The sequence below is a fragment of the Carettochelys insculpta genome, chromosome 3, assembly GCF_033958435.1.
Source record: "Carettochelys insculpta isolate YL-2023 chromosome 3, ASM3395843v1, whole genome shotgun sequence".
Taxonomy (NCBI): Eukaryota; Metazoa; Chordata; order Testudines; family Carettochelyidae; genus Carettochelys; species Carettochelys insculpta.
Window position 1 is genome coordinate 210,175,406 of NC_134139.1, and position 22,979 is coordinate 210,198,384.

The following is a 22,979-nucleotide window of genomic DNA, read 5'->3' on the forward strand; positions in this document are numbered from 1 at the left end:
ACTGTGCCAGCCGTTCCCCCTCGCCCGGCCCCTCGTACCCCACTGTGCCAGCCGTTCCCCCTCGCCCGGCCCCTCGTACCCCACTGTGCCAGCCGTTCCCCCCTCGCCCAGCCCCTCGCACCCCACTGTGCCAGCCGTTCCCCCCTCGCCCAGCTCCTCGTACCCCACTGTGCCAGCCGTTCCCCCTCGCCCGGCCCCTCGCACCCCCCTGTGCCAGCCGTTCCCCCCTCGCCCGGCCCCTCGCACCCCCCTGTGCCAGCCGTTCCCCCCTCGCCCAGTTCCTCGTACCCTACTGTGCCAGCCGTTCCCCCCTCGCCCAGCCCCTCGCACCCCACTGTGCCAGCCGTTCCCCCCTCGCCCAGCTCCTCGTACCCCACTGTGCCAGCCGTTCCCCCCTCGCCCGGCCCCTCGTACCCCACTGTGCCAGCCGTTCCCCCTCGCCCGGCGCCTCGCACCCCACTGTGCCAGCCGTTCCCCCTCGCCCGGCCCCTCGCACCCCCCTGTGCCAGCCGTTCCCCCTCGCCCGGCCCCTCGCACTCCCCTGTGCCAGCCGTTCCCCCCTCGCCCGGCCCCTCGCACCCCACTGTGCCAGCCGTTCCCCCCTCGCCCGGCCCCTCGCACCCCCCTGTGCCAGCCGTTCCCCCTCGCCCGGCCCCTCGCACCCCCCTGTGCCAGCCGTTCCCCCTCGCCCGGCCCCTCGCACCCCACTGTGCCAGCCGTTCCCCCTCGCCCGGCTCCTCGCACCCCCCTGTGCCAGCCGTTTCCCCCTCGCCCGGCCCCTCGTACCCCACTGTGCCAGCCGTTCCCCCTCGCCCGGCCCCTCGCACCCCACTGTGCCAGCCGTTCCCCCTCGCCCGGCCCCTCGTACCCCACTGTGCCAGCCGTTCCCCCCTCGCCCGGCCCCTCGTACCCCACTGTGCCAGCCGTTCCCCCTCGCCCGGCCCCTCGCACCCCACTGTGCCAGCCGTTCCCCCTCGCCCGGCTCCTCGCACCCCACTGTGCCAGCCGTTCCCCCCTCGCCCGGCTCCTCGCACCCCACTGTGCCAGCCGTTCCCCCCTCGCCCGGCCCCTCGTACCCCACTGTGCCAGCCGTTCCCCCTCGCCCGGCCCCTCGTACCCCACTGTGCCAGCCGTTCCCCCTCGCCCGGCCCCTCGCACCCCACTGTGCCAGCCGTTCCCCCCTCGCCCGGCTCCTCGCACCCCACTGTGCCAGCCGTTCCCCCCTCGCCCGGCCCCTCGCACCCCACTGTGCCAGCCGTTCCCCCTCGCCCGGCCCCTCGTACCCCACTGTGCCAGCCGTTCCCCCTCGCCCGGCCCCTCGTACCCCACTGTGCCAGCCGTTCCCCCTCGCCCGGCTCCTCGCACCCCACTGTGCCAGCCGTTCCCCCCTCGCCCGGCCCCTCGCACCCCACTGTGCCAGCCGTTCCCCCCTCGCCCGGCCCCTCGTACCCCACTGTGCCAGCCGTTCCCCCCTCGCCCGGCCCCTCGCACCCCACTGTGCCAGCCGTTCCCCCCTCGCCCGGCCCCTCGTACCCCACTGTGCCAGCCGTTCCCCCTCGCCCGGCTCCTCGCACCCCCCTGTGCCAGCCGTTTCCCCCTCGCCCGGCCCCTCGTACCCCACTGTGCCAGCCGTTCCCCCTCGCCCGGCCCCTCGCACCCCACTGTGCCAGCCGTTCCCCCTCGCCCGGCTCCTCGCACCCCACTGTGCCAGCCGTTCCCCCCTCGCCCGGCTCCTCGCACCCCACTGTGCCAGCCGTTCCCCCCTCGCCCGGCCCCTCGCACCCCACTGTGCCAGCCGTTCCCCCTCGCCCGGCCCCTCGTACCCCACTGTGCCAGCCGTTCCCCCTCGCCCGGCTCCTCGCACCCCACTGTGCCAGCCGTTCCCCCCTCGCCCGGCCCCTCGCACCCCACTGTGCCAGCCGTTCCCCCCTCGCCCGGCCCCTCGCACCCCACTGTGCCAGCCGTTCCCCCCTCGCCCGGCCCCTCGTACCCCACTGTGCCAGCCGTTCCCCCCCTCGCCCGGCCCCTCGCACCCCACTGTGCCAGCCGTTCCCCCCTCGCCCGGCCCCTCGTACCCCACTGTGCCAGCCGTTCCCCCCTCGCCCGGCCCCTCGCACCCCCCTGTGCCAGCCGTTCCCCCTCGCCCGGCCCCTCGCACCCCACTGTGCCAGCCGTTCCCCCCTCGCCCGGCCCCTCGTACCCCACTGTGCCAGCCGTTCCCCCCTCGCCCGGCCCCTCGCACCCCACTGTGCCAGCCGTTCCCCCTCGCCCGGCCCCTCGCACCCCACTGTGCCAGCCGTTCCCCCTCGCCCGGCCCCTCGTACCCCACTGTGCCAGCCGTTCCCCCCTCGCCCGGCCCCTCGTACCCCACTGTGCCCTTGTGGGTGCTTGTCCATCTCTGCAGAACGTGGCGCTCACCTGTGTGCTGCCTGCCTGGGCGAGGGGGGGTCTGGCCAGGCTGGGCTGGGCGGGGGCTTCCGGTAGGTACTGCAGGGCGGGACCCGGGGCTCCCAGCTTGCCGGGTGCCAGGCAGGCCGTGGCTGGCCCTTACCTGCTGCTCTCCGCCCTTTCAGAGCCATGCTCGCCAACTCGGCCACCATGCGCATCCTCATCAAGGGGGGCAAAGTGGTGAACGACGACTGCACCCTGGAGGCCGACGTCTACATTGAGAACGGCATCATCCAGCAAGTGGGCCGGGAGCTCATGATCCCGGGGGGGGCCAAGGTGATCGACTCCACCGGGAAGCTGGTGATCCCAGGCGGCATCGACACCAGCACCCACTTCCACCAGACCTTCATGAATGCCACCTGCGTGGACGACTTCTACCACGGCACCAAGGTACTGGCGGCCACGGCCAGGCCCGGGCCCCCTCCCTGGGCGGGCAGCCCAAGGATCAGGCAGGGATCCCTGTGGGCTGTGGTGGGGAGCCAGGACTTGGTGGCGGTCACCCCAGGGCTCTGTTGAGGTCACCACCACGCCCCTAGGTCGCACTAAGCCTTTGGCTGCAGCGTACTGTGGAGAGCCGTCACTCAGCTGCCCCCCGAGCCCCAGTGTGTGGGAGTCAGTGCCGGCAGCGGGGCGCTGGACGGGAATGGGAGGGGGGCGAAGCTTGGAGTCGCTTCTCCTGGGGGGCCGAGCACTAGAAGACAGTGAGGGGCTGGGGAGCATCCTCCCCTGGTGATGCCCCTAAGTGCTGGGCTCGGGGCTCTGTCGCCCCAGGCTCACTAGCCGGCCCCGTTCAGCGTGAGGAGACCCCGCGCTCTGCAGGGTGCTGCCATCCCTTCAGGGCGAGTGCCTGGGGCCAGCCCTGGGCCTGCTGCCTCTACCCCCATCTGTACCAATGGAGCTTGTGCTTCCAGCCTGGACCCCTGCCGCTGGATTGGCTGTGGGGTCAGCTTGCTGCTGCCCTATTGTAATGTACAGAGGTGACCAGGCGCTGCCGAGAGAACCCGCCCTGGACAAATTGCTCAAAACTAGGCCACGAACAGCCTAGGCTGGGGGTTTTCTCCTCTCTGAGCCGAGCCAAACCAAGCCAGCCACAAAAAGCCCCTTTCTGCCTTCCTGGCCAGCAAGAGGTTACGCCAGCAAATCCCACAGATTCTCCAGATGCTTTCCTGCCCAAACCGGTACCCCTCCGTGCTCGGGTGAGAGGCGAAGAGAACTGATTTCACCGAATCCACACAGGTTCTTCCAGCCCCCAAGGGACTAGCCACAGCCCCAGATCAATATACCCGTAGATCTGACCCAGCGCTGCACGCCGAACCAGTCCTTTAGACTCTGAAATCTAAGGGTTTGTTAACAAAGAAAGGAGAAATAGGGTGAGAGAGAAAAACTGTCGAAGTGATGCATTGTACATCAGTTACAGCTGTGGCTGCAGGGTGCAGCTGATGCTAAACACGGCTGCCTTGAGAGTCCCGAACATTCACCCTCTGAGGGACGGGCCCCAGTCTGTGCAGGGCTAGCTCACAGCAGAGATGTTCTTGCCAGCTGCTCCCCGGATGGAGGCAGGGCCAGTGGTCTCAGGACTAAGGAGAAGATGGCCACTGCCCGAGTTCTTTTTATAGACGTGCCTGGTGGCATGAAAATCGCCGCTCACGCGCTTGTGCTCACTGGTGGCTCGCCTGAGCAGGTCACCTGCCCTTCCCTTTTGGGGGCATTCTGCCGTTGGCAGACCCTTAGGTGACAGGTCTCAGCCAAACTCCTGAGCCATGGATTGAAGTCTGGTCCTTCGTTTGGCCCGTCCTGCTGGCTGGGAGGTGACCGCGTCTCCCCGTGTGAGTGCCAGGGCTGGAACGTTTCTAACACAGGTACAGAGCCACTACCTGGAACTTCGCACACAGACAGACACGGGCGTGTGAGCCGCAGGCACAGATTCAGTGGATCACAAGCGTTCGTCAGACACCTCCTCGCTGGGCCGAGGTTTAGCGCAATACAGCGGTCACAGAAATGTCTTTATATTTACTGTGAAAAATCCGGTAATGCTGCACCTGGCTCCCCGGCCCCACTGCAGCTGGCTCCCGGCCCCTCTCCCAGGCCTGCCTCTTCCCATTGGTGCAGGAGCGGCTGTGGCTTTTCAGGCATCAGCTCGCTCCTGCCCAGCCTGGAGTGCAGGTTTGCTTGTGCGGCTGAGGGACAGGCTTCGTAGAATCACGGAATCCCAGGGCGGGAAGGGACCTCAGGAGGTCGTCGAGTGCAGCCCCCTGCCTAAAGCAGGACCAGCCCCAACTAAGTCATTCCAGCCAGGGCTTTGTCAAGCCGGGACTTAAAAACCTCGAGGGATGGAGAATCCACCACCTCTCTAGGCGACACATTCCAGTGCTTCACTGCCTGCCTGGGGAAACAGTTTTTCCTAATATCTAACCTACACCTCTACCTCTGTAACTTCTGACCATTGCTCCTTGTTCTGCCATCTGACACCACTGAGAACAGCCTCTCTCCATCCTCTTTAGAGCTCCCCTGCAGGAAGTTGAAGGCTGCTATTAAATCACCCCTCAGTCTTCTCTTCTGTAAACTAAACAACGCCAAATCCCTCAACCTCTCATCATGGGTCCTGTGCTCCAGACCCTAATCGTTTTCGTTGCTTTTTGCTGAACCCTCTCCAATGTATCCACATCCTTCCTATACTGGGGGGCCCAGAACTGGATGCAGTATTCCAGATGCGGCCTCACCAGTACCGAGTAGAGGGGAGCAATCACTTCCCTAGATCTGCTCAAAATGCTCCTCCTAATGCACCCCAAGATGCCATTAGCCTTCTTGGCTACAAGGGCACAGTGTTGACTCATAACCAACCTCTCATACACTGTAATCCCCAGGTCCTTTTCTGCTGCGCTGCTGCTTAGCCAGTCGGGTCCTAGCCTGTAACAATGCTTGGGATTCTTCCCTCCCACGTGCAGGACTCTGCACTTCTTGTTGAACCTCATCAGATTTCTTTTGGCCCAGTCCTCCAATTTATTTTGGTCACTCTGGACCCTGTCCCTACCCTCCAATATCTCTACCTGTCCCCCTAACTTAGTTTCATATGTAAATTTGCTGAGGGTGCAGTCCAGTCCCTCATCCAGGTCATTAACAGAAATGTTGAACAATACTGACTTAGAACTGATCCTTGGGGTGCTCCACTTGAAACTGACCGCCAGCCAGACCCTGAGCCATTGAGGGTTTCCTCCAAGGCACTCATCCACTGTGGCAGCAGAAAGCACAGCAGGGCTGACAGGGTGTGATGAGGGAGTTTCTGGGCACGGCTAAGTAAACCAACCCAGGGAATCTTTGCTTAAAACCTGACCACTTACAGCCCCAGGCTGGGATTTCCTTCTCACTAAGGCAAATCCAACCAGCCACCACAGCACCTCCACCAGCCCCACTGGCCAGCCAGAGCCACACACGCAAACCCACAGATTTCCTGGTGTTCTACCAGCCCAGACCAGCAGCCCCCTAAGAACATAAGAATGGCCATACTGGGTCAGACCAAAGGTCCATCCAGCCCAGTATCCCGTCTGCCGACAGTGACCAATGCCAGGTGCCCCAGAGAAGGAGAACAGAAGACAATGATCAAGTGATTTATCTCCTGCCATACATCTCCTGCCCTTGTACTGAGGGCTAGGGCACCATACTTTATCCCTGGCTAATAGCCATGTATGGACCTAACCTGCAAAAATTTATCAAGCTCTTTTTTTAAACCCTAATAGAGTCCTGGCCTTCACAGCCTCCTCCGGCAAGGAGTTCCACAGGTTGACTGTGCGCTGTGTGAAGAAAAATTTCCTTTTATTAGTTTTGAACCTACTGCCCATCAATTTCATTTGGTGTCCCCTAGTTCTTGTATTATGGGAAAAGGTAAATAATTTTTCTATATTCACTTTCTCCACACCATTCATGATTTTATATACCTCTATCATATCGCCCCTCAATCGCCACTTTTCCAGACTGAAAAGTCCCAGTCTCTCTAGCCTCTCCCCATATGGGACCCGTTCCAAACCCCTAATCATCTTAGTCCCCCTTTTCTGAACCTTTTCTAATGCCAATATATCTTTTTTGAGGTGAGGAGACCACATCTGCACGCAGTACTCAAGATGTGGGTGTACCATAGTTTTATATAGGGGAAGTATGATATCTTTTGTCTTATTATCGATCCCCTTTTTTAATAATTCCTAACATCCGATTTGCTTTACTAACTGCCGCTGCACACTGCGTGGATGTCTTCAGAGAACTATCCACTATAACTCCAAGATCCCTTTCCTGATCTGTCGTAGCTAAATTTGACCCCATCCTGTTGTACGTGTAATTTGGGTTATTTTTCCCAATGTGCATTACCTTACACTTACCCACATTAAATTTCATTTGCCATTTTGCTGCCCAATCACTCAGTTTGCTGAGATCTTTTTGTAGTTCTTCACAATCCCTTTTGGTTTTGACTGTCCTGAACAACTTGGTGTCATCTGCAAACTTTGCCACCTCACTGCTTACCTCATTTTCTAGATCATTGATGAACAAGTTGAACAGGATCGGTCCCAGGACTGACCCCTGGGGAACACCACTAGTTACCCTCCTCCATTGTTCCCTATCTGACTAACTTCTAGGGAATCCCTATCTATGGAGCCTTGTGTAAGAGAAGTCTCTGTCCGATCCAGGTGCTCCCCCGCACCAATCGGCTTTCCCCCACCTCTTAGTTTAAAAACTGCTCTACGACCTTTTTAATGTTTAATGCCAGCAGTCTGGATCCACCTTGATTTAGGTGGAGCCCATCATTCCTGTATAGGCTCCCCCTACCCCAAAAGTGTCCCCAGTTCCTAATAAATCTAAACCCCTCTTCCCTAAGAACCCTACTCAGGTGAGAGGTTCTTAAAACCTATTTCACCAACTCTGCACAGATTCTCCTGGGCCCCAAATGACCCAGCCACAGTCCCAGGTCAATGTACACCTGGATCTTACCCAAAGCATGACACATGTGCCCAAATCCTTCACATCTACAAATCTAAAGGGTTATTAACTAAGAAATCAAAACAGGGTGAGAGAGAAGAACTGTTAAAATGATACTTTGCATACCCCAGTTACAGCTATGTGATGGGGTTCAGGGGTCCCCCTGCACTGCACCCCGTCTGCTGGCAGGATTGACTCTCACTCAGCAGGTACAACAGAAGGTTTATTAGGCAACAGATGCCCAGTTCCTCACAGAAGCGACAGCACAGCAGCCAGAGACAGTCCTTCCAGCCCGTCCTGGGGAGAAGACCCCGAGGGGTGCCCCTCTGGGGTGTAGCTTTCCCCCTCCTCAGGCTGGCTGCCTTCCAGCTCCTCTTTCCCCAGCTTCCTAACTGCCGCCCCCGATTCAAAACCCAGCTCGGCTCCTCCCTCCTCTTTGTTCAGGGCAGAGGTGTTACCTGCCAGTTGTAGCCCCAGGGTCATCCTTAGTCACTGGGAGCTGCTCTGCTTGTCTCTCGCATCCAGCCTGACTCACACATGCACTTCCCCCCCCCTCCATCACCCATGACACATGTGCCCAAATCCTTCACATTTACAAATCTAAAGGGTTATTAACTGAGAAATCAAAACAGGGTGAGAGAGAAGAACTGTTAAAATGATACTTTGCATACCCCAGTTACAGCTATTGCTGCAGCCAGCGATGTTCTGTGCTGACCCTTGAAGGTCCAGCCCGTGAGGGGTAACGTTCCAGGTTACACAGTCGTAGTTACTGGAGAATTGGAGATTTGGCAAATTGGAGCCAGCGCTGGAACATGGGTCCCTTGAACAGGAACAAGATGGACACGGCTAGGCCCATTTCACAGTTTTCTCCTTCCCATAGGCACCGGACAGTCAGGAGCACCTGACCCAGGCAGGCTGCTGTGGCTCTCTGCCGTTGGGTGTTGACTTTGCCAGCGCACCCCAGTCCATAGACATAATATGTGGAATGGACGTCTGGGCATCTGGTTTCCATCCCATTGCTCAGCCCAACGTCGCCTGACCCAGGTGGGCTATTGTGGCCTGTCGCCATGGGATGCATCCCAGGAGACGTCCCACGTTCCTGACATGTGCATTGGCCGTCTGAGCCTTTGTTCAGTCCATCATCCTGTCTTGGGAGGAGATCGCAGCTCCTCCTGTGAATCTCGGCACTAACCCATTTCTCACACAGCTACAATCGACAACTCCGCCTGCCCCCACGGCACAGCCATACAAGTAGCGCACGTAGCGTCAGGGCATCCTCAGCTCTCGTTAGACACCTCACACGCTCTGGCACATGTGGTGCCAACAGATACAATGGGCCCGTAACATGGCTTCCATAGCCGATATAAATATCCAGTCCAGGAGCTCTCTAGGCCTGGGCACTGACCCCATGGGGGCTGTGGGGCTGGGGCACCCCCTGGCAGCTGCCCGCCTCCTCCAGCACCTCCTGTCCATCCACCCCCCTCCGTGCCTCCCATGTGCCACAAAAAGCTGTTCACTGCCTGCGGGAGGTTTGGGGGGCAGGGGGTGAGCCCGTGGCAGGCTTGGGAGGGAGAGTGGGAGGCGAGCTTTGGCACGGGCTGTGCGAGGAGCACAAAGCTGCTGTCTCCGTTCCCCTCTCTGGCCATCCCAGAGCCCCCGAGCGGGGCAGCGACGAGGTGACTCGTGAGCCCTGTGCCGAGCGGCGTCGCTGGAGTGCAGGCTGCCCAGCGCCAGGCCCGGGACGCCCGGCGGCAGCTCCTTGGTCACTGGAACGGCTCTGCTGGCCTTTGCAGCGCTGCGGAGTGGCTGAGGAGAGAGGCTGGGCTGAGCGCCCCAGGAGCATCTGACGCAGCGGGTCTTTGCCCACGAAAGCTCACGCTCCAAAATATCTGGTAGTCTATAAGGTGCCACAGGACTTCTTGTTGTTCTCGAAGCTGCAGACTAACACGGCCGCCTCTCTGATACCAGGAGCCGCGGTGGCTTGTTGGCAGCTGGCGCAGGTTGCGGGGAGCAGGGTCTGAGCGGGGCAGGGGGCCTGCGTCCGTGAGCTGGCCAGCACTGCAGCCAACATGTCCTCGGCCTCTGGCCTGTCCCCTGGGCGGACGTCAGAGGGGTGTGCAGCGTGTCAGGACAGCTGGCGTCTCCCCACGTATGATGCAGCGCAGCCGTGGGGATTTCTGAACTCGGTGCCTCAGCACATACGGGCTCGTTCTCTCACTGCAGTCCCCGGGGCCTGTCTCAGCCCAGGGGGGTTCCTTCCTTGCAGCATGTAAGGCCTGGGCTGTGCTCGTCAGCTGGGACTCAGAGGCAGCCCCCGGCGGCAGCCAGCCCGAGGGAGTGGAGGTTCCCGGGAGGAACGGCGGCGCAGGGCTGGGCTCTCCGCAGCACGACCCCGGCTGTGAGGCTCCTTGTGAGTCTGACTCTGTGGTGTGGCAGGGGCCAAGCTGGTGCCCCCGGCCTGGGAGACAGCTGTGCCCATTGCCGTTGTCGGTCCAGGCGCGGGTGTCCCATGGCAGCTGTGGGACCTGCCGGCCCTGGGCTCAGGGCTGCCACCTGGCATTAGATGGTCTGAATCCCTTTAGCTGAACCTGGCAGGTGGCCTCCGAGGTCCTCCTGTGGCCAGGGTCCAACCGTGGGGCTGGGACCCATTGCCCCCCAGACTGGCCAGTGCCCGGGGGCCTCGCTCATCAGGGCCGCAGGGCCATGTCTCACAGAGGGACCCGGCTGGAAGCTCTGGGTGCATGGGAAGCCGTTCCCAGCAGCTCAGCCTGCAGCGCCTCCTTCGCTAGTGGGGCGCGGCCAGGGCAGCTGGACAATGCCTGGGGACAGGCCACGCACAGCAGGGCCAAGGCAGCTGGTGGCTTCCTGCGCCTCAGCCTGGCCACCTCCTACCCAAGAGCTGCCGGCCCCTCGCCCCAGGAGGCAATGCCTACGGGGCTGCTCCCCAGCTGCTGCTCTCCAGGGAGCTGCTCCCCCGCCTGCAACAAGGCCCCACTGGAAGGGTCCCATAGGGAGGTGGCTGCTGGTGGAGACCTGCTGGGCAAACCCCTGGGGACTGCCCCCCGTGTGGGCTCGCTCTGGGTGCAGTGAGAGCAGCTCCCCCGTGCCCAGAGCCTGCGCGTTCCTGTTCCCCTCGCTCTGGCCAGCTTGGCTCCTAGCTCTGCTGTGCGGCCTGGTCCTCCTGGCAGGCTGGCAGCCAGTGGGAGCTAGGCGGCAGCCATAGCAGAGGTGTTGGCAGCCTGGGGAGGGGGGGGCCGTGTGCCCCTGCTGTGGGGTCCCAGCCGCCTCCCAGCCGGGAGAGCTCCGGCTCCGCTCGGGCTGTACGCTCTAGCTGAGCACGGGGCGGCGGCCGGCTCCGTGGCCGTCTCTCCCCAGCTGCAGGGTGCTGGCTGCTCCCCGTGGCCGCTGACGTGGGGCACAGAGCTGTCCTCCTGCCTCACTGCTGCGCTGGCCCTGGCGTGGCTCGGGCTGCGGCGGCACCTGGAACCGCAGTGGGGAGCAGCAAAGAGGTCTGAGCCTGGATCCACCTTTGCACCTCCGTGTGGGGGGACAGCAGAGAGAGAGAGAGCCCCCACCCGCCTGTACTGCCCCCACCCGCCCCCTGGCACAGGTGTCCTCCCTGGCAGCCAGGCCCCTGGGGCGGGGAGCCCTCTCCACGACTGTACGTGGGGAGAGCAGAGAGAGAGATCCCCCACCCGCCTGTACTGCCCTGTCTCCCGGCACAGGGCAGCGTCCTCCCTGGAGTGGCGGGCTGGGATTCACCTCTCGGGCTGGGGCATTTCCGACCCGGGGGAGACAGCTCTTTGTTTGTAGGATGTCTTTGGCCAGGCACCTGGCGCTCCCCTGTGGGTGCTAACGGTGCCGCAGTCGGCCCCGCCCTGCCGCTTCTGTCTGAGGCAGCTAGAGCGTATTTCCCCTCCCGCTTGCAATGCAGCCGCTGCTGGGGTGGGTGTGGCAGACATCAAACCAGTGGCACTGAGCACCGCTGCACAGGCCATACCCTCAGCCACTTCAGTTCTGTGCCACCCTCACCTGCTGAGCCCCCAGGTCAGTCTGTGCTTCAGCTCTCCCCCCGAGAGCTCGCTGTGCCCGTCCTCCAGCTTCTAGACCCGAAGGGGTTGTTAATGGAAGACGGAGGGTGAGGCTTACTGCTGTTAAAGGAATCGGATTGCAGACCCCAGTTACAAAAGTCTCAGTGCGGTTTAGGGCAGCGGTGGAATAATCCAGCGCGCAGCTGCCGTTGGGGCGCAGTTGGCTGCCACGCCGCTCCTGGGGCTGTCCCCGCAAGCAGGCAGACGTTTGCAGTACAAGCACGGAGCTGATACTCACCGCCACGAATACAAAACTGGCGCCTGCCTATGAGCAGTGTGAAGAGAACCAGCCCATCGTCAGCTTTCCGTGCTCTGCACCGGATTTGGTGCAAACTCCCAGCACGGTTGCGCCAGCGATGTGTCTGTTCCCGTTACAATCCCACGTCCCAACACCAGCCTGGGCAGATTGTATCCCAGATGGGGCAAACGCCCAGCTAAGGCAGCCCCTGTCTGTCCCTCTGTTACCATTACACGTTGCCTGTGCGCACGCCCGAGCAGGCTCTAATTCTAGAGGCCTGGGCTGTGAAGGAAGCTGGCCTCGCTGGCAAGGCCAACGCCTGCAGCAGCCCTGCGTCACTTCCCCTTCATCTCAGCGAGGCCTCATGGTGGGACCGGTCAGGTCTCTTGGTGCAGGGTTGTGCTGGCTCGCTTGGAAGGGCAGGAGCAGCGGGGCATGGAGTGGGAGCAGCGCGCTGCACCCTGCCGGTCCCTCACGCGTCCTCGCCGCCTGCCGGCGGTGGTGCTGTGCGCTGCTGGCTGGGCTGGCAGGTGGGTCTCCCCAGGTGCAGCAGCACAGGGGAGCCCAGTGGGGAGGAGGATGGGAGCTGGGGGGAGGAGGAGGTGGTGCCCTGTGGCACTTGGGGCCAGAGCTGCCAGCCCCCTGCTCATCCTGCATGCATGCAGGGTCCCCGGAGAGGCAGGGCAGGGGCTGGGGCAGTCTGGTTAGCCCCATTGTCTGCCCCCATCTGCCCTGCTCTGCTCCTAGACCGGGCTCCCGGCAGCGCTGCTCCCGGCTGCGTTGTACGTCTCCGCTGGCGCACAGAGCCTGGCAGCTAAGTGCCACCTGCCAGCGCCCCCCAGCTGCTCGGCCTGTGCCAAGTAACTGAGCACCCCGGCAGCAAAGCCGGGGCTGTAGCCGTGAGCGCTGGGCCCAGCGAGCCCCTCGTGCTGCTCCCCACAGAGCACACCTCTTTCCCGTGGGCGTGGCCCAGCCTGCGGTGGGCAGCCAGCTCCCTCCTCCCCTCCCCGAGGTGCCAGCTGCACGGAGCCTGCAGCCCTGAGCTCTGCAGAGCTGAGCCCGTGGGCTGCTGGGCCTGAGGGGCTACCCCCAGGGGCACTGTGCTGTGGGCAGAGGGGGCTGCCAGTGCAGAGAGGGGCTGGAGCCTCAGCCCTGGCTAGGCTCTTGTCCTGTCCCCTGGCCTCTGCCCATAGGCCTGGCCCACAGCTCTCCTCAGCCATGGCTGCCCCTGCAGCCAGGGCCGATGCCAGAGGCTGGCAGGGAGCTGGGAACTGCCCACGCTCCAGGGCCCTCCTGCTGGTGCCCTGCTGTGGGGGAAGCTCTTGGGGTGCTGCCCAGCCTGGGCCTCCCGCCTGCAACCTGGGGCCAAGGAGGTGGACAGGGTGGCCCTGGGGCTGGCGCAGCCCCCTTGTGGGCTGAGCACAGCGCCCTCTGCCCCTGGGTGGGGGGTTCCTGGGGCTGCCCAGCCCCCCATCTGCCCCATGGCCTCTCCCGCTGGAGCGGTGGGGGGAGCTCGGGCCGGGGCGGGGAGGGCAGCCCAGGGCAGCATGGAGGGCTCTGGCCCGGGCCCAGCCCCTCTCACCTGCCGCCCTTTGTGCTGGCCGGGGGGGACCGAGGCCCCAGAGCCTCTGCCTGCTGCAGCCTGGTGGAGGAGCCTGGCCGTTGCCACGGTAACCGAGCATCGGGGCCAGCTGCTTTGTGCTGGGTACCATGAGCGTGAGGGCGGCTCCCTGCTGCAGCCCCTGCGCCAGGATTTGGGTGCCTGGCGCTGGGACGGGGGCCCTCGCTTCCAACCAGCCCACACCCCTCCCGTCTCTCTGGGCGGGCAGGTCCTGCAGGGCTGGGGGTGCCCACGTCTGGCCTGAAGGTGCACGTGTGGGGCCTGGGCCTGGCTGCCTGCAGCGCACCTGCAGGCCCTTGCCTTCTCCTCTGCCAGTGCCCCCCTGGCGCGGGCTAGCTGGTGGGGGGAGGCGGCCGGCCCCGGCCCCATCCAGCCCCTAGCCAGGAGCTCGGTCGCTGTCCTGAGCCAGGTCGGGGCGGGAGGCCTGTGCCCCAAAGCTCAGGGCCTGGACCCAGCCCCCAGTGCAGGGGGTGGACCTGAGCTTCCCTGAGCTGGCGGCAGCCCCACGGTGCGCCCTAAAGTAAGCGCTCTGAGCTGGGCTTACGCAGCAGGGCTCCCCCCTCCTCTCCACGCCTGCCGCCTGCCACGTAGCTGCAAAGGGCGGAGAAGGAGCAGAGGCCACTTCAGTCCAGATTGAGGTCTTAGCAGGAGAGCTGTGAACCAGGGCTGCGGTGCCAGCACCTCGGCCTGCCCGGAGCCAGAGGAGAGCTCCGAGAAGGGCTTTCCTGCCAGCAGCGGCCAAGCCAGAGGACAGCTGGGCCCTGCCACTGCACCCCTTCCCTCGGCCCGTCCCTGACCTGTGCACAGGGGCTGTGTGACGCCCAGGCCAGGAACTTTGCCCCTTCCCGTGTGTGGGGCTGGTCCTGGCTCTGGCACGACTGCTGCCCCAGGGCTGGGCCTCTCTGGACTTGTCCTCGGCTCCGGGAGGGTCATTCCCAGCTCGGGCGGGTGCAGGCGCTAGCTCTCAGGGGGGCGTGGCTGTGGCAGTGCAGCCCAGTTGCCTGGCAGCATCCTGGAGGGGGTAAGACCAGCTGCTGCCTGGCCCTCCGGCCCACCCAGCGCTCCTCTGGAGCTGTCTGCGAGGCTGGGCCAGTCTCGCCCCCCCCACCCCCCGCCATGTCTTGGCACCTGGCGCCGGGGGGCTGAGTGGGGCTGGGACACTCAGCACTGAGCCTGCGCCCCCGGGAGCCAGGTGCTGGCCTGCCTTTGGCGGGAAGCAGGCTGCTGGCCAAGGGAGCTCTCCGCACCTCCTGGTGCTGAACTGGAGACCGGCTGCCAGCACAGCCTGTGCCAGGGACCCGCCAGAGCGACAGGCAGCACAGGAGTGGCGGATATCCGGACCCCCCCGCGCTCTGTTCCCTACCCCCTTCCGGCCCAGCTGCTCCAAGCTGGGATGCTGGCAGTGGCCCCAGTGCCATGGGCTGGGTGGTGTCCCTGCAGGGGCCAGTGGGGGGCAGACGAGGTTGTGGGGGGGCAGCTCTCAGAGCTAGCAGGTGTTGGGGGGCAGGGACCTTGGGGCCAGTCTCAGCCGTTGTAACTGGGGCAGCTGAGCTGCTGTCTGGCCCGGGGCCGTGCCCCACCAGGAACGGGGCTGGGAATTCACCAGGCACCGTTGTGTGTGGCCAGCTGCAGGAGTGCAGGGCCCTGCAGCCCGGGGGAAGGAGTGGTATGGGGGGGCAGAAGGGTGTGCCCAGCTCCAACTGCCCCCTGCTCCACAGGGCTGCCCAGCCAATGTACGGCCCATGCCCGGAGCAGCCCTGCACTGGGGCGGGGGAGCTTGGTTGTGGGGCGCCAGCCGGGGCTTCTGCTGCAGCCCTTGCCATGTTCCCCCAGCTCCGTCCCTCCCTTGCAGGAGAGCTGCATTGACGTGCCACTGGGGCCAGGGGGAGATGGCCCAGCAGTGGGGCCCAGCATGCAGCACCGTTGCCCCCCGGCTTAGTGGGACGCTGGGGAAATGGCACCTCCCTTTGGAGCTGTCGAGGGGCGCAGGCAGGCAGAGTAGCTGTGTGGGCCAGCCTGCCTGCGGGGAGTGAGCTGGCCAGGAGCGGACAGGCCTTCTCTGTGTCTCGGAGAGCAATGCCCCCTCCACCTGCACCGCACTCCCAGTAGGCGTCCTTCGGCTGGGCAGGGCCTGGGTCCGTCTGCTGCTGCCGCCTGCCTGAGACATGCCAGTGCCAGCCCAGCAGCTCAGGATCAGCCGAGGAGCTGGGGGATTAGTGTGGGGCCAGGTAAGGACACGGTCAGGCCTGGGGGAGCTGAGCTGTGGGCAAGGAGGGGGTGATGCCAGCCCCAACCCCTCACACATGAACAAAGCCGCCAGCTGTGCCCACAGGACAGGTCCCAGATGGCCCTGTGGGTGAGCCTGTCACCTGGTGCTCAGCTGTGGGCGGAGGGCCCCTGGAGCCTGCAGGTGCCGAAGTGGCAAGCTCATGAGGAACAGGGCAGTGGGCGTTGGGCTAACGAGTGCCACAGTTAACAGGTGTTGGGCTAATGGGCACCTGCTATTCCAGTCCTGGAGTCTGACCCAGCTCACGGCTCCATCAGGCCACTCAGCCAGCTGGTGCTGGCCCCTCCGGGTCCCCTCAGCCCACCAGGAGCAGGGTCCCTCTTAGAGAAGCAGCTGCTCTCAGGCCGGTGCTGCAGCCCTGGCTCCGGCTGTGCAGGGAGCTGGGTGCCTGGCTGCTCTTGTGCGGGGAATCAGCACCTCCCCACCACAGCTGGGCCCATGGCCTGCTCTGGCTTGCTAGTCCCGGGCTGGGCTGACCGGCCAGAATGGCTGGCTGCCCCGTGGAGGGCAGGGGGGCATGTGCCTGGGCCTCAGGCGACTGGGCTCAGTCCTTATCTGTCCCGTCCCAGCTCTCCCTGGGGAGAGAGGCCACTGCTGAGATGCTGCAGCACGGGGCCCTGCGCCTGGCTCCGGCGGAAGCTCAGAGCACCCCAGCCTTGTCAGGCCCAAGAGACATTTCCTCTTCCATCCCATCTGGCTGTCGCCCCTGCCCATCCGCTTGGCAGCGGTGCGCCCCAACCCCCGCCCCTGCAGAGCGCTGCCAGGAGCAGGGCTTGGCAGGAGCCCCAGGGTACCACCTGGCGGCCCTGTTGGGGCCGGGCGATGCCTGATGTAACGGCCCTGCTGTCCCACCCAGAGAGACTCAGCTGCCCTCCCCTCCTGTCCCCCCAGGCTGCCCTGGTTGGAGGGACGACCATGGTCATCGGCCACGTGCTGCCTGACAGGGAGACCTCCCTCCTGGACGCCTACGAGAGGTGCCGCAGCCTGGCCGACCCCAAGGTGTGCTGTGACTACGCCCTGCACGTGGGCATCACCTGGTGGGCCCCCAAGGTGAGTGAGGACCCCGGGGCTCTAGCTGGGAGGGGCTGGGGCTCGCCCGTCCCTCTTGCTGTCTGTATTGCGTGGCTCTGCCTGGGACAGCTGGGCTGGGGGCTGTTCCCAGCGACTGGCGCCCTGAGCAGCTGCCCCTGGACTGACTCCTGAACTCCCAGCCTGGCATGAGACCACTGCTGTCCTGCAGGAGCCACCCCGGATCCCTGCTGGGGCCGGCACCAGGGCGGGGGACACCGGCTCTGCGCATCCCTGCTGGGGCCGGCACCAGGGCGGGGGACGCCGGCTCTGTGCATCCCTGCTGGGGCCGGCACCAGGGCGGGGGACGCCGGCTCTGCGCATCCCTGCTGGGGCCGGCACCAGGGCGGGGGACACCGGCTCTGAGGATCTCTGCTGGGGCCGGCACCATGGCGGGGGACGCCGGCTCTGTGCATCCCTGCTGGGGCCGGCACCAGGGCGGGGGACACCGGCTCTGAGGATCTCTGCTGGGGCCGGCACCAGGGCGGGGGACACCGGCTCTGTGCATCCCTGCTGGGGCCGGCACCAGGGCGGGGGACGCCGGCTCTGCGCATCCCTGCTGGGGCCGGCACCAGGGCGGGGGACACCGGCTCTGAGGATCTCTGCTGGGGCCGGCACCATGGCAGGGGACGCCGGCTCTGTGCATCCCTGCTGGGGCCGGCACCATGGCGGGGGACGCCGGCTCTGAGGATCTCTGCTGGGGCCGGCACCAGGGCGGGGGACGCCGGCTCTGTGCATCCCTGCTGGGGCCGGCACCAGGGCGGGGGACGCCGGCTCTGCGCATCCCTGCTGGGGCCGGCACCAGGGCGGGGGACGCCGGCTCTGCGCATCCCTGCTGGGGCCGGCACCAGGGCGGGGGACGCCGGCTCTGCGCATCCCTGCTGGGGCCGGCACCAGGGCGGGGTACACCGGCTCTGCGCATCCCTGCTGGGGCCGGCACCAGGGCGGGGTACACCGGCTCTGCGCATCCCTGCTGGGGCCGGCACCAGGGCGGGTTACACCGGCTCTGCGCATCCCTGCTGGGGCCGGCACCAGGGTGGGGGACGCCGGCTCTGTGCATCCCTGCTGGGGCTGGCACCAGGGCGGGGTACACCGGCTCTGTGCATCCCTGCTGGGGCCGGCACCAGGGCGGGGGTGTGATGGGGTTCTGGGGTCCCCCAACCTCTGCACCCTGTCCGCAGGCAGGAGAGTCTCTCACTTAGCAGGAGAACAGCGGGTTTATTAGCCGACAGGACACAGCATCATACAGAGGAGTCAGTACAGCAGGCAGAGACAGCCAGTCCAATTCATGTTGGGGAGAGGAGGCCCCGAGGGGCCCCCAGAGCTGGGGCCTTGCCCCCTCCTTTGTCTCTCTCTCCCTCAGCCCAGACTAACTGCTTCCCAACTCCCAGTTCCAATTCAAACCCCTCAGGCTCCACCTCCTCCTTTGTCTGCAGTACAAAGGTGTTACCTGGTCATTAAGGTTACCCTCAGCAGGAGCCCCACACCCTCTGTGAGCCACTCACATACACACAGGTATCCCCCACTCCATCACATCTCTCCCCCCTTCCAGACCGAACTGAGCGGGGTCACTCAGCTGGTGACCTGGGGAAGTTCGGGGCCCTCCCCTTGTGACAGGGCATCGGCTGTACCCTCTGTTCTCCCCTTGATGTGCACCACCTCCACATCATAGTCCTGCTGGGGGAGGCTCCAAGTCAGGAGCTTGGTCTTGGCCCTTTTCATATGATGCAGCCGGGCAAGTCCCTTTAGTTCCCTTGGGTTCGTCAGTCTCCCTGCTTCGGCCCCGGTCCGTCAGCCACGTTCTCAAGTCGGGTGGGCAGAGCCCATACAGATGCTCCAGCCCATGTTTGGAATTCAGTTACAGTCCAGTAAAAGAAGGTACAAATGCTTCCACCCTTGGCATTTAGCCAGACCACCAGAATGGTTGTGTGCCTCAGTTTCCCCTTCCACGCCACACAATAGATTTGGAAAGTTCCTCCTCATGTGAGAGGTTGCAAGACTAGTTACAGGGAACAATGGTGACATTTCAGAGTTACAGACTCCTTCAACATACAATTCATGCTTCTACATCAATGTCATCATGTCAAATGGCTCTTTCCAAACATTCAGTACATGGTACAATTTTACAGCTTTTGGTAGCAGCACCCCTTGGTTACAGCAGTCAGCGTGAGTAACAGAACAAACCCATTGCAACTGTACATTTACGTTGCTCTTTGGTAGACCACAACCTTTGTGCAACCTCCTTGAGAATCTGGTATTTTGGGGATAAATGGCTGAGGCCTTTCTTAGCACCATCAAGTTCTAATCTTCTCCCTTGCCCCCTGGGGTGGAAATTTGATCTCTCTGACTGTGCCCTCCCTTCTAACAAGAGCTGGGCCATTGATGATCTCAGGGAGACGGCCCCCTCCCAGCCAGCCTGGAAATTTGCAAACCAAACTGCTTTCTGAGTGTTGTTTTGTGAGTCCCAGACGCAGAGTCCACATGAAGGAATCCCTGTTTATCCCTTACTGGCCCACCAGGCCCAAAGCTCCTTTGTCCTTTTACCTCCAACTTCTGCCTCCCCGTGGAATCAGAATTGGAGTCCAGTGTGAGAATATAAGTGTTTCTAGCATCTGGAGATGGGGAATTGCTGAACCTCTCCTGCATCCTACAGAGATTGGCTGTGCAGCTGTTTTACTTGGTTCTCACAGGGCTGCTCACATTCCCTGATAGTTTTTACTTTACTTGTACCAGCTTCCAATTCCTGAGAAACTTTTACCCTGCCTGCTTTGGACCCTTGCAGAGCACAGCCAGTGGTTTCACACTCAGGCAGGTCCTGGCCATCAGGAGCTGAAACAAACTTCTCCCCAGGCAAAGGGCTGCTCTGGTGCTTACAGACAAGCACCTTTCCTGTTCACTCTCCTTCACCTCACTCCCATTTTCTGCAGTCCCCACAGACGGGTCAGGAAAAGTTTCAGGGAAATTCTCTTCCTCAAGAGCTCCCCCAAACAACAACTCACCCCTGTCTGGTTCCACAGGGGCACTGCTCCCTTGAGCCACAACCAGCTCCTGGGGTTCACCTACACCCAGGGTCACTTCTGGCCCATCAGGCAGATTCCCACGTAATCCCCCTCCAGGCAGACAGCCAGTACCACCGGACAGAAGGTTAGGGTCCCTTTCCTCCCTTCTGCTACCAGCTCCTTTATCTTCATCAGTCAGCTTAACTCCATTGCCCATCTGTTCTTGTGTCCTGGAGAGAGGATGACTCTGGTAGGACAGAGTCCTCTCACCCCCTCCCAGTAACACCTCAGCATCAGGCAAAGAACAAGTACCAGAATCGTCTGGTCTCTGGGATTCCCTGATGATACTAACTGGATTAGACCGAGTTAAAGCATCATCCTCCCTGAGAGACACAGAGGTAGGCCCACTTCCCATCTGGGCTTCAGCTGCCCTCAGATCCAGCTCTGGGATCTTGGCTCCATCTCGAGCCCCCACAGGCTCAGGCAAAGGATTCACTTCCCCAGAAGCAGAAGCACTTTTCTTGCACCAAGGACCAGTGTCCTTAGCAGGGACACCACTGCCCATCCCAGAGCCATTCCCTCTGCTCCAGCCCCCATGGCTGGAGTCAGTCACACCTGGAATGCTCTTTTCTGGTTGTTCCTTCTCCAGCCACCCCAGGCTGGGGAATCCTCCTCAGACAATGGGCTAGTTTCCTCACTGGCACCTTTTCCAAATGCAGGCTCTGCTCTCTCCCCAGGCTGCTGCTGCTGTTCAACACAGACAGACAATGGGAGACACTCTCTCCTTTGTCCCAGCCCCCCGGCTGGTCTCCACACACCCAGAAGGTGAAGCAGCTTCTCTCACAGACAACTTGCCATTCCCAGTGGATCAGCTGCTTTCCTGCACAGACACACAGGCACCTTCCTCGGCCCAGGCCTGGAAAACTCTTCACAGGTCTGTCTTGGCCACTAGTAGACGGGTTGGAATCGCTCCTTCCCTCCTTGAGCTGTGGCAGGCCACTCGGTTCAGAGCTCCAGGCAGTCCAGGGTTCCCTGCCCCGATCCAAGCTCACCTCTGCAGGATTTTCCTTAACCCTCAGCTCTGCCACTGCACATCCACGCTGCCTTGTCCAGCTTCTTTAATCTCGATTCAGTTTCCAGGTGCTGCCACTTCACAGCGGAGTTGCTGAGCGTGGTTGCAGGCTCTCAGGCTGATGCCCTCTGCACCCGACGCTTCCTGGAAGAATCCCTTCAGTGTGCCAGGCTTCTTGCGGGTCACAAGCTGCCCAGGGTTAGGCCGTAGGCCCCTCTGCCCTCTGGGACCGACTCCAACAGACTCCCAGCAGAACCCCTTCTTCAGTGTGACACCCGCTCTCAGGGACCATGAGCACCCTGTCTTGGGAAGAACTCATTCAGCGTCAGCCTCCTCAGGGGTCACTTGTTCCTGGGGGTTGGGCTCTCGGCCCCTCCACCTTCTGGGACTGACTCCAACAGATTCCCAGGAGTAACCCCTCCTCGGGTGTGACACCCCCTCTCGAGGACCACGACCGCAGTTGCTTGGGTTCGGCCGCAGGCCCCTCTGCCTTGGGGAGCTGCACCTCACTGCCCTTCAGCACACCTGGGTCTCGCAGGCCCCACTTCTTCCAGGGCCCCGGTCACTTACTGCTGGATGCTCCATCCTCGGGGTGCAGAACATCCCACTTCTCACACCAGTGTGATGGGGTTCTGGGGTCCCCCAACCTCTGCACCCTGTCCGCAGGCAGGAGAGTCTCTCACTTAGCAGGAGAACAGCGGGTTTATTAGCCGACAGGACACAGCATCGTACAGAGGAGTCAGTGCAGCAGGCAGAGACAGCCAGTCCAATTCATGTTGGGGAGAGGAGGCCCCGAGGGGCCCCCAGAGCCGGGGCCTTGCCCCCTCCTTTGTCTCTCTCTCCCTCAGCCCAGACTAACTGCTTCCAACTCCCAGTTCCAATTCAAACCCCTCAGGCTCCACCTCCTCCTTTGTCTGCAGTACAAAGGTGTTACCTGGTCATTAAGGTTACCCTCAGCAGGAGCCCCACACCCTCTGTGAGCCACTCACATACACACAGGTATCCCCCACTCCATCACAGGGGGACGCCGGCTCTGTGCATCCCTGCTGGGGCTGGCACCAGGGCGGGGGACGCCGGCTCTGCGCATCCCTGCTGGGGCTGGCACCAGGGCGGGGGACGCCGGCTCTGCGCATCCCTGCTGGGGCCGGCACCAGGGCGGGGGACGCCGGCTCTGCGCATCCCTGCTGGGGCCGGCACCAGGGCGGGGGATGCCGTGTCTGCGGTGCAGGGCCAGGCAGCACCCTCGAATGGCGGCTGGTTCCTGGGTGGGCTCGAGCCGTGGCCCAAGGCTTGTGGTCGGCAAGTGCCTCTGGCCCCCTGCTCTCCCTGGAGCTCTGAGGGGTGGCGGCTCCCCTGCCGTGTCTCCAGATACACACTGGGGGGCTGGCTGGGGGCTACCTGGCCCATGCAAGGTGCCCCACTGCCGAGGGGTGCAAAGGCGTTGGAGCTAATGGGGCCTGGGCCTGGAGAGCAGTTACTGGAGCCACTGCCAACAGCTGCCCTGCCCCAGACTCCACTCTGAGCTGCTTTCACCCCCTGCTAAGCCCTCCCCACCCCTCAGCCGCAGCTGCTGCCCTGGCACCACAGACCAGTGCAGGCTGGGCTCTCCACACCCTGGGCCCCTGGCCCCAGCACAGACGGCTGGAGCCCAGCCCAAGGCCTCCGGCACCACTGGCATCAGTGACTTGGGGCATGTGGCCCTGGCAGGTGAGCCTGGGAGCCGGGATATGGGCCTGCACGTTGGCAGTGCCATGCGCAGCCCTTTCGAGCCTCCATTCCTGGCCGCTCTGTGCTGGGCAGCTGCTGGGGGCCCAGTGGGGCTCTGTGCAAGTCGGGCTGGTGTGCAGCTTCCTTGTTCCCACCCCAGAGCAGGCTGCAAGCCAGGGCTGCCCCTGAGCACACGGCCATTCCTCTGCTGGCTTCTGCTGGCCACAGCTTTCCGCTGGCCTGTCTGCGTGCCCCCAGGCTCTTTCCATGTCATATCCGCAGGCTGGGGCAGCGCTGAGGGGCTCAGATCACGGTGAATTGCTCACAGACAGGGCTATGTGCAGCCCAAGCCTGGGGGTCCTTCACAGACCTGTCGCACGAGCCGCCCCACTGGCCAGCAAGAAGTCGCACAGGCTGCTCCCTCAGACGCTCCAGCTGTGTCACTCCAGCACCTCGTGCAGGGGGCAGGTTATGGAAACCAACCTC

The 22,979-nt window shown here is 63.3% G+C and overlaps 1 protein-coding gene across 1 annotated transcript in view; it reads left to right on the plus strand.

Moving 5' to 3' along the window:
• The first annotated feature begins 2,577 nt into the window (after nucleotides 1-2,577).
• The window catches only part of DPYSL5 (dihydropyrimidinase like 5), a 72,821-nt gene continuing 52,419 nt past the window's right edge, over nucleotides 2,578-22,979 (plus strand). Inside the window, exons 1-2 of the mRNA XM_074989074.1 lie at nucleotides 2,578-2,838; nucleotides 16,539-16,697. Of these exons, the coding sequence (XP_074845175.1) occupies nucleotides 2,578-2,838; nucleotides 16,539-16,697 (420 nt within the window). The remainder of the gene's footprint in view (nucleotides 2,839-16,538; nucleotides 16,698-22,979) is intronic.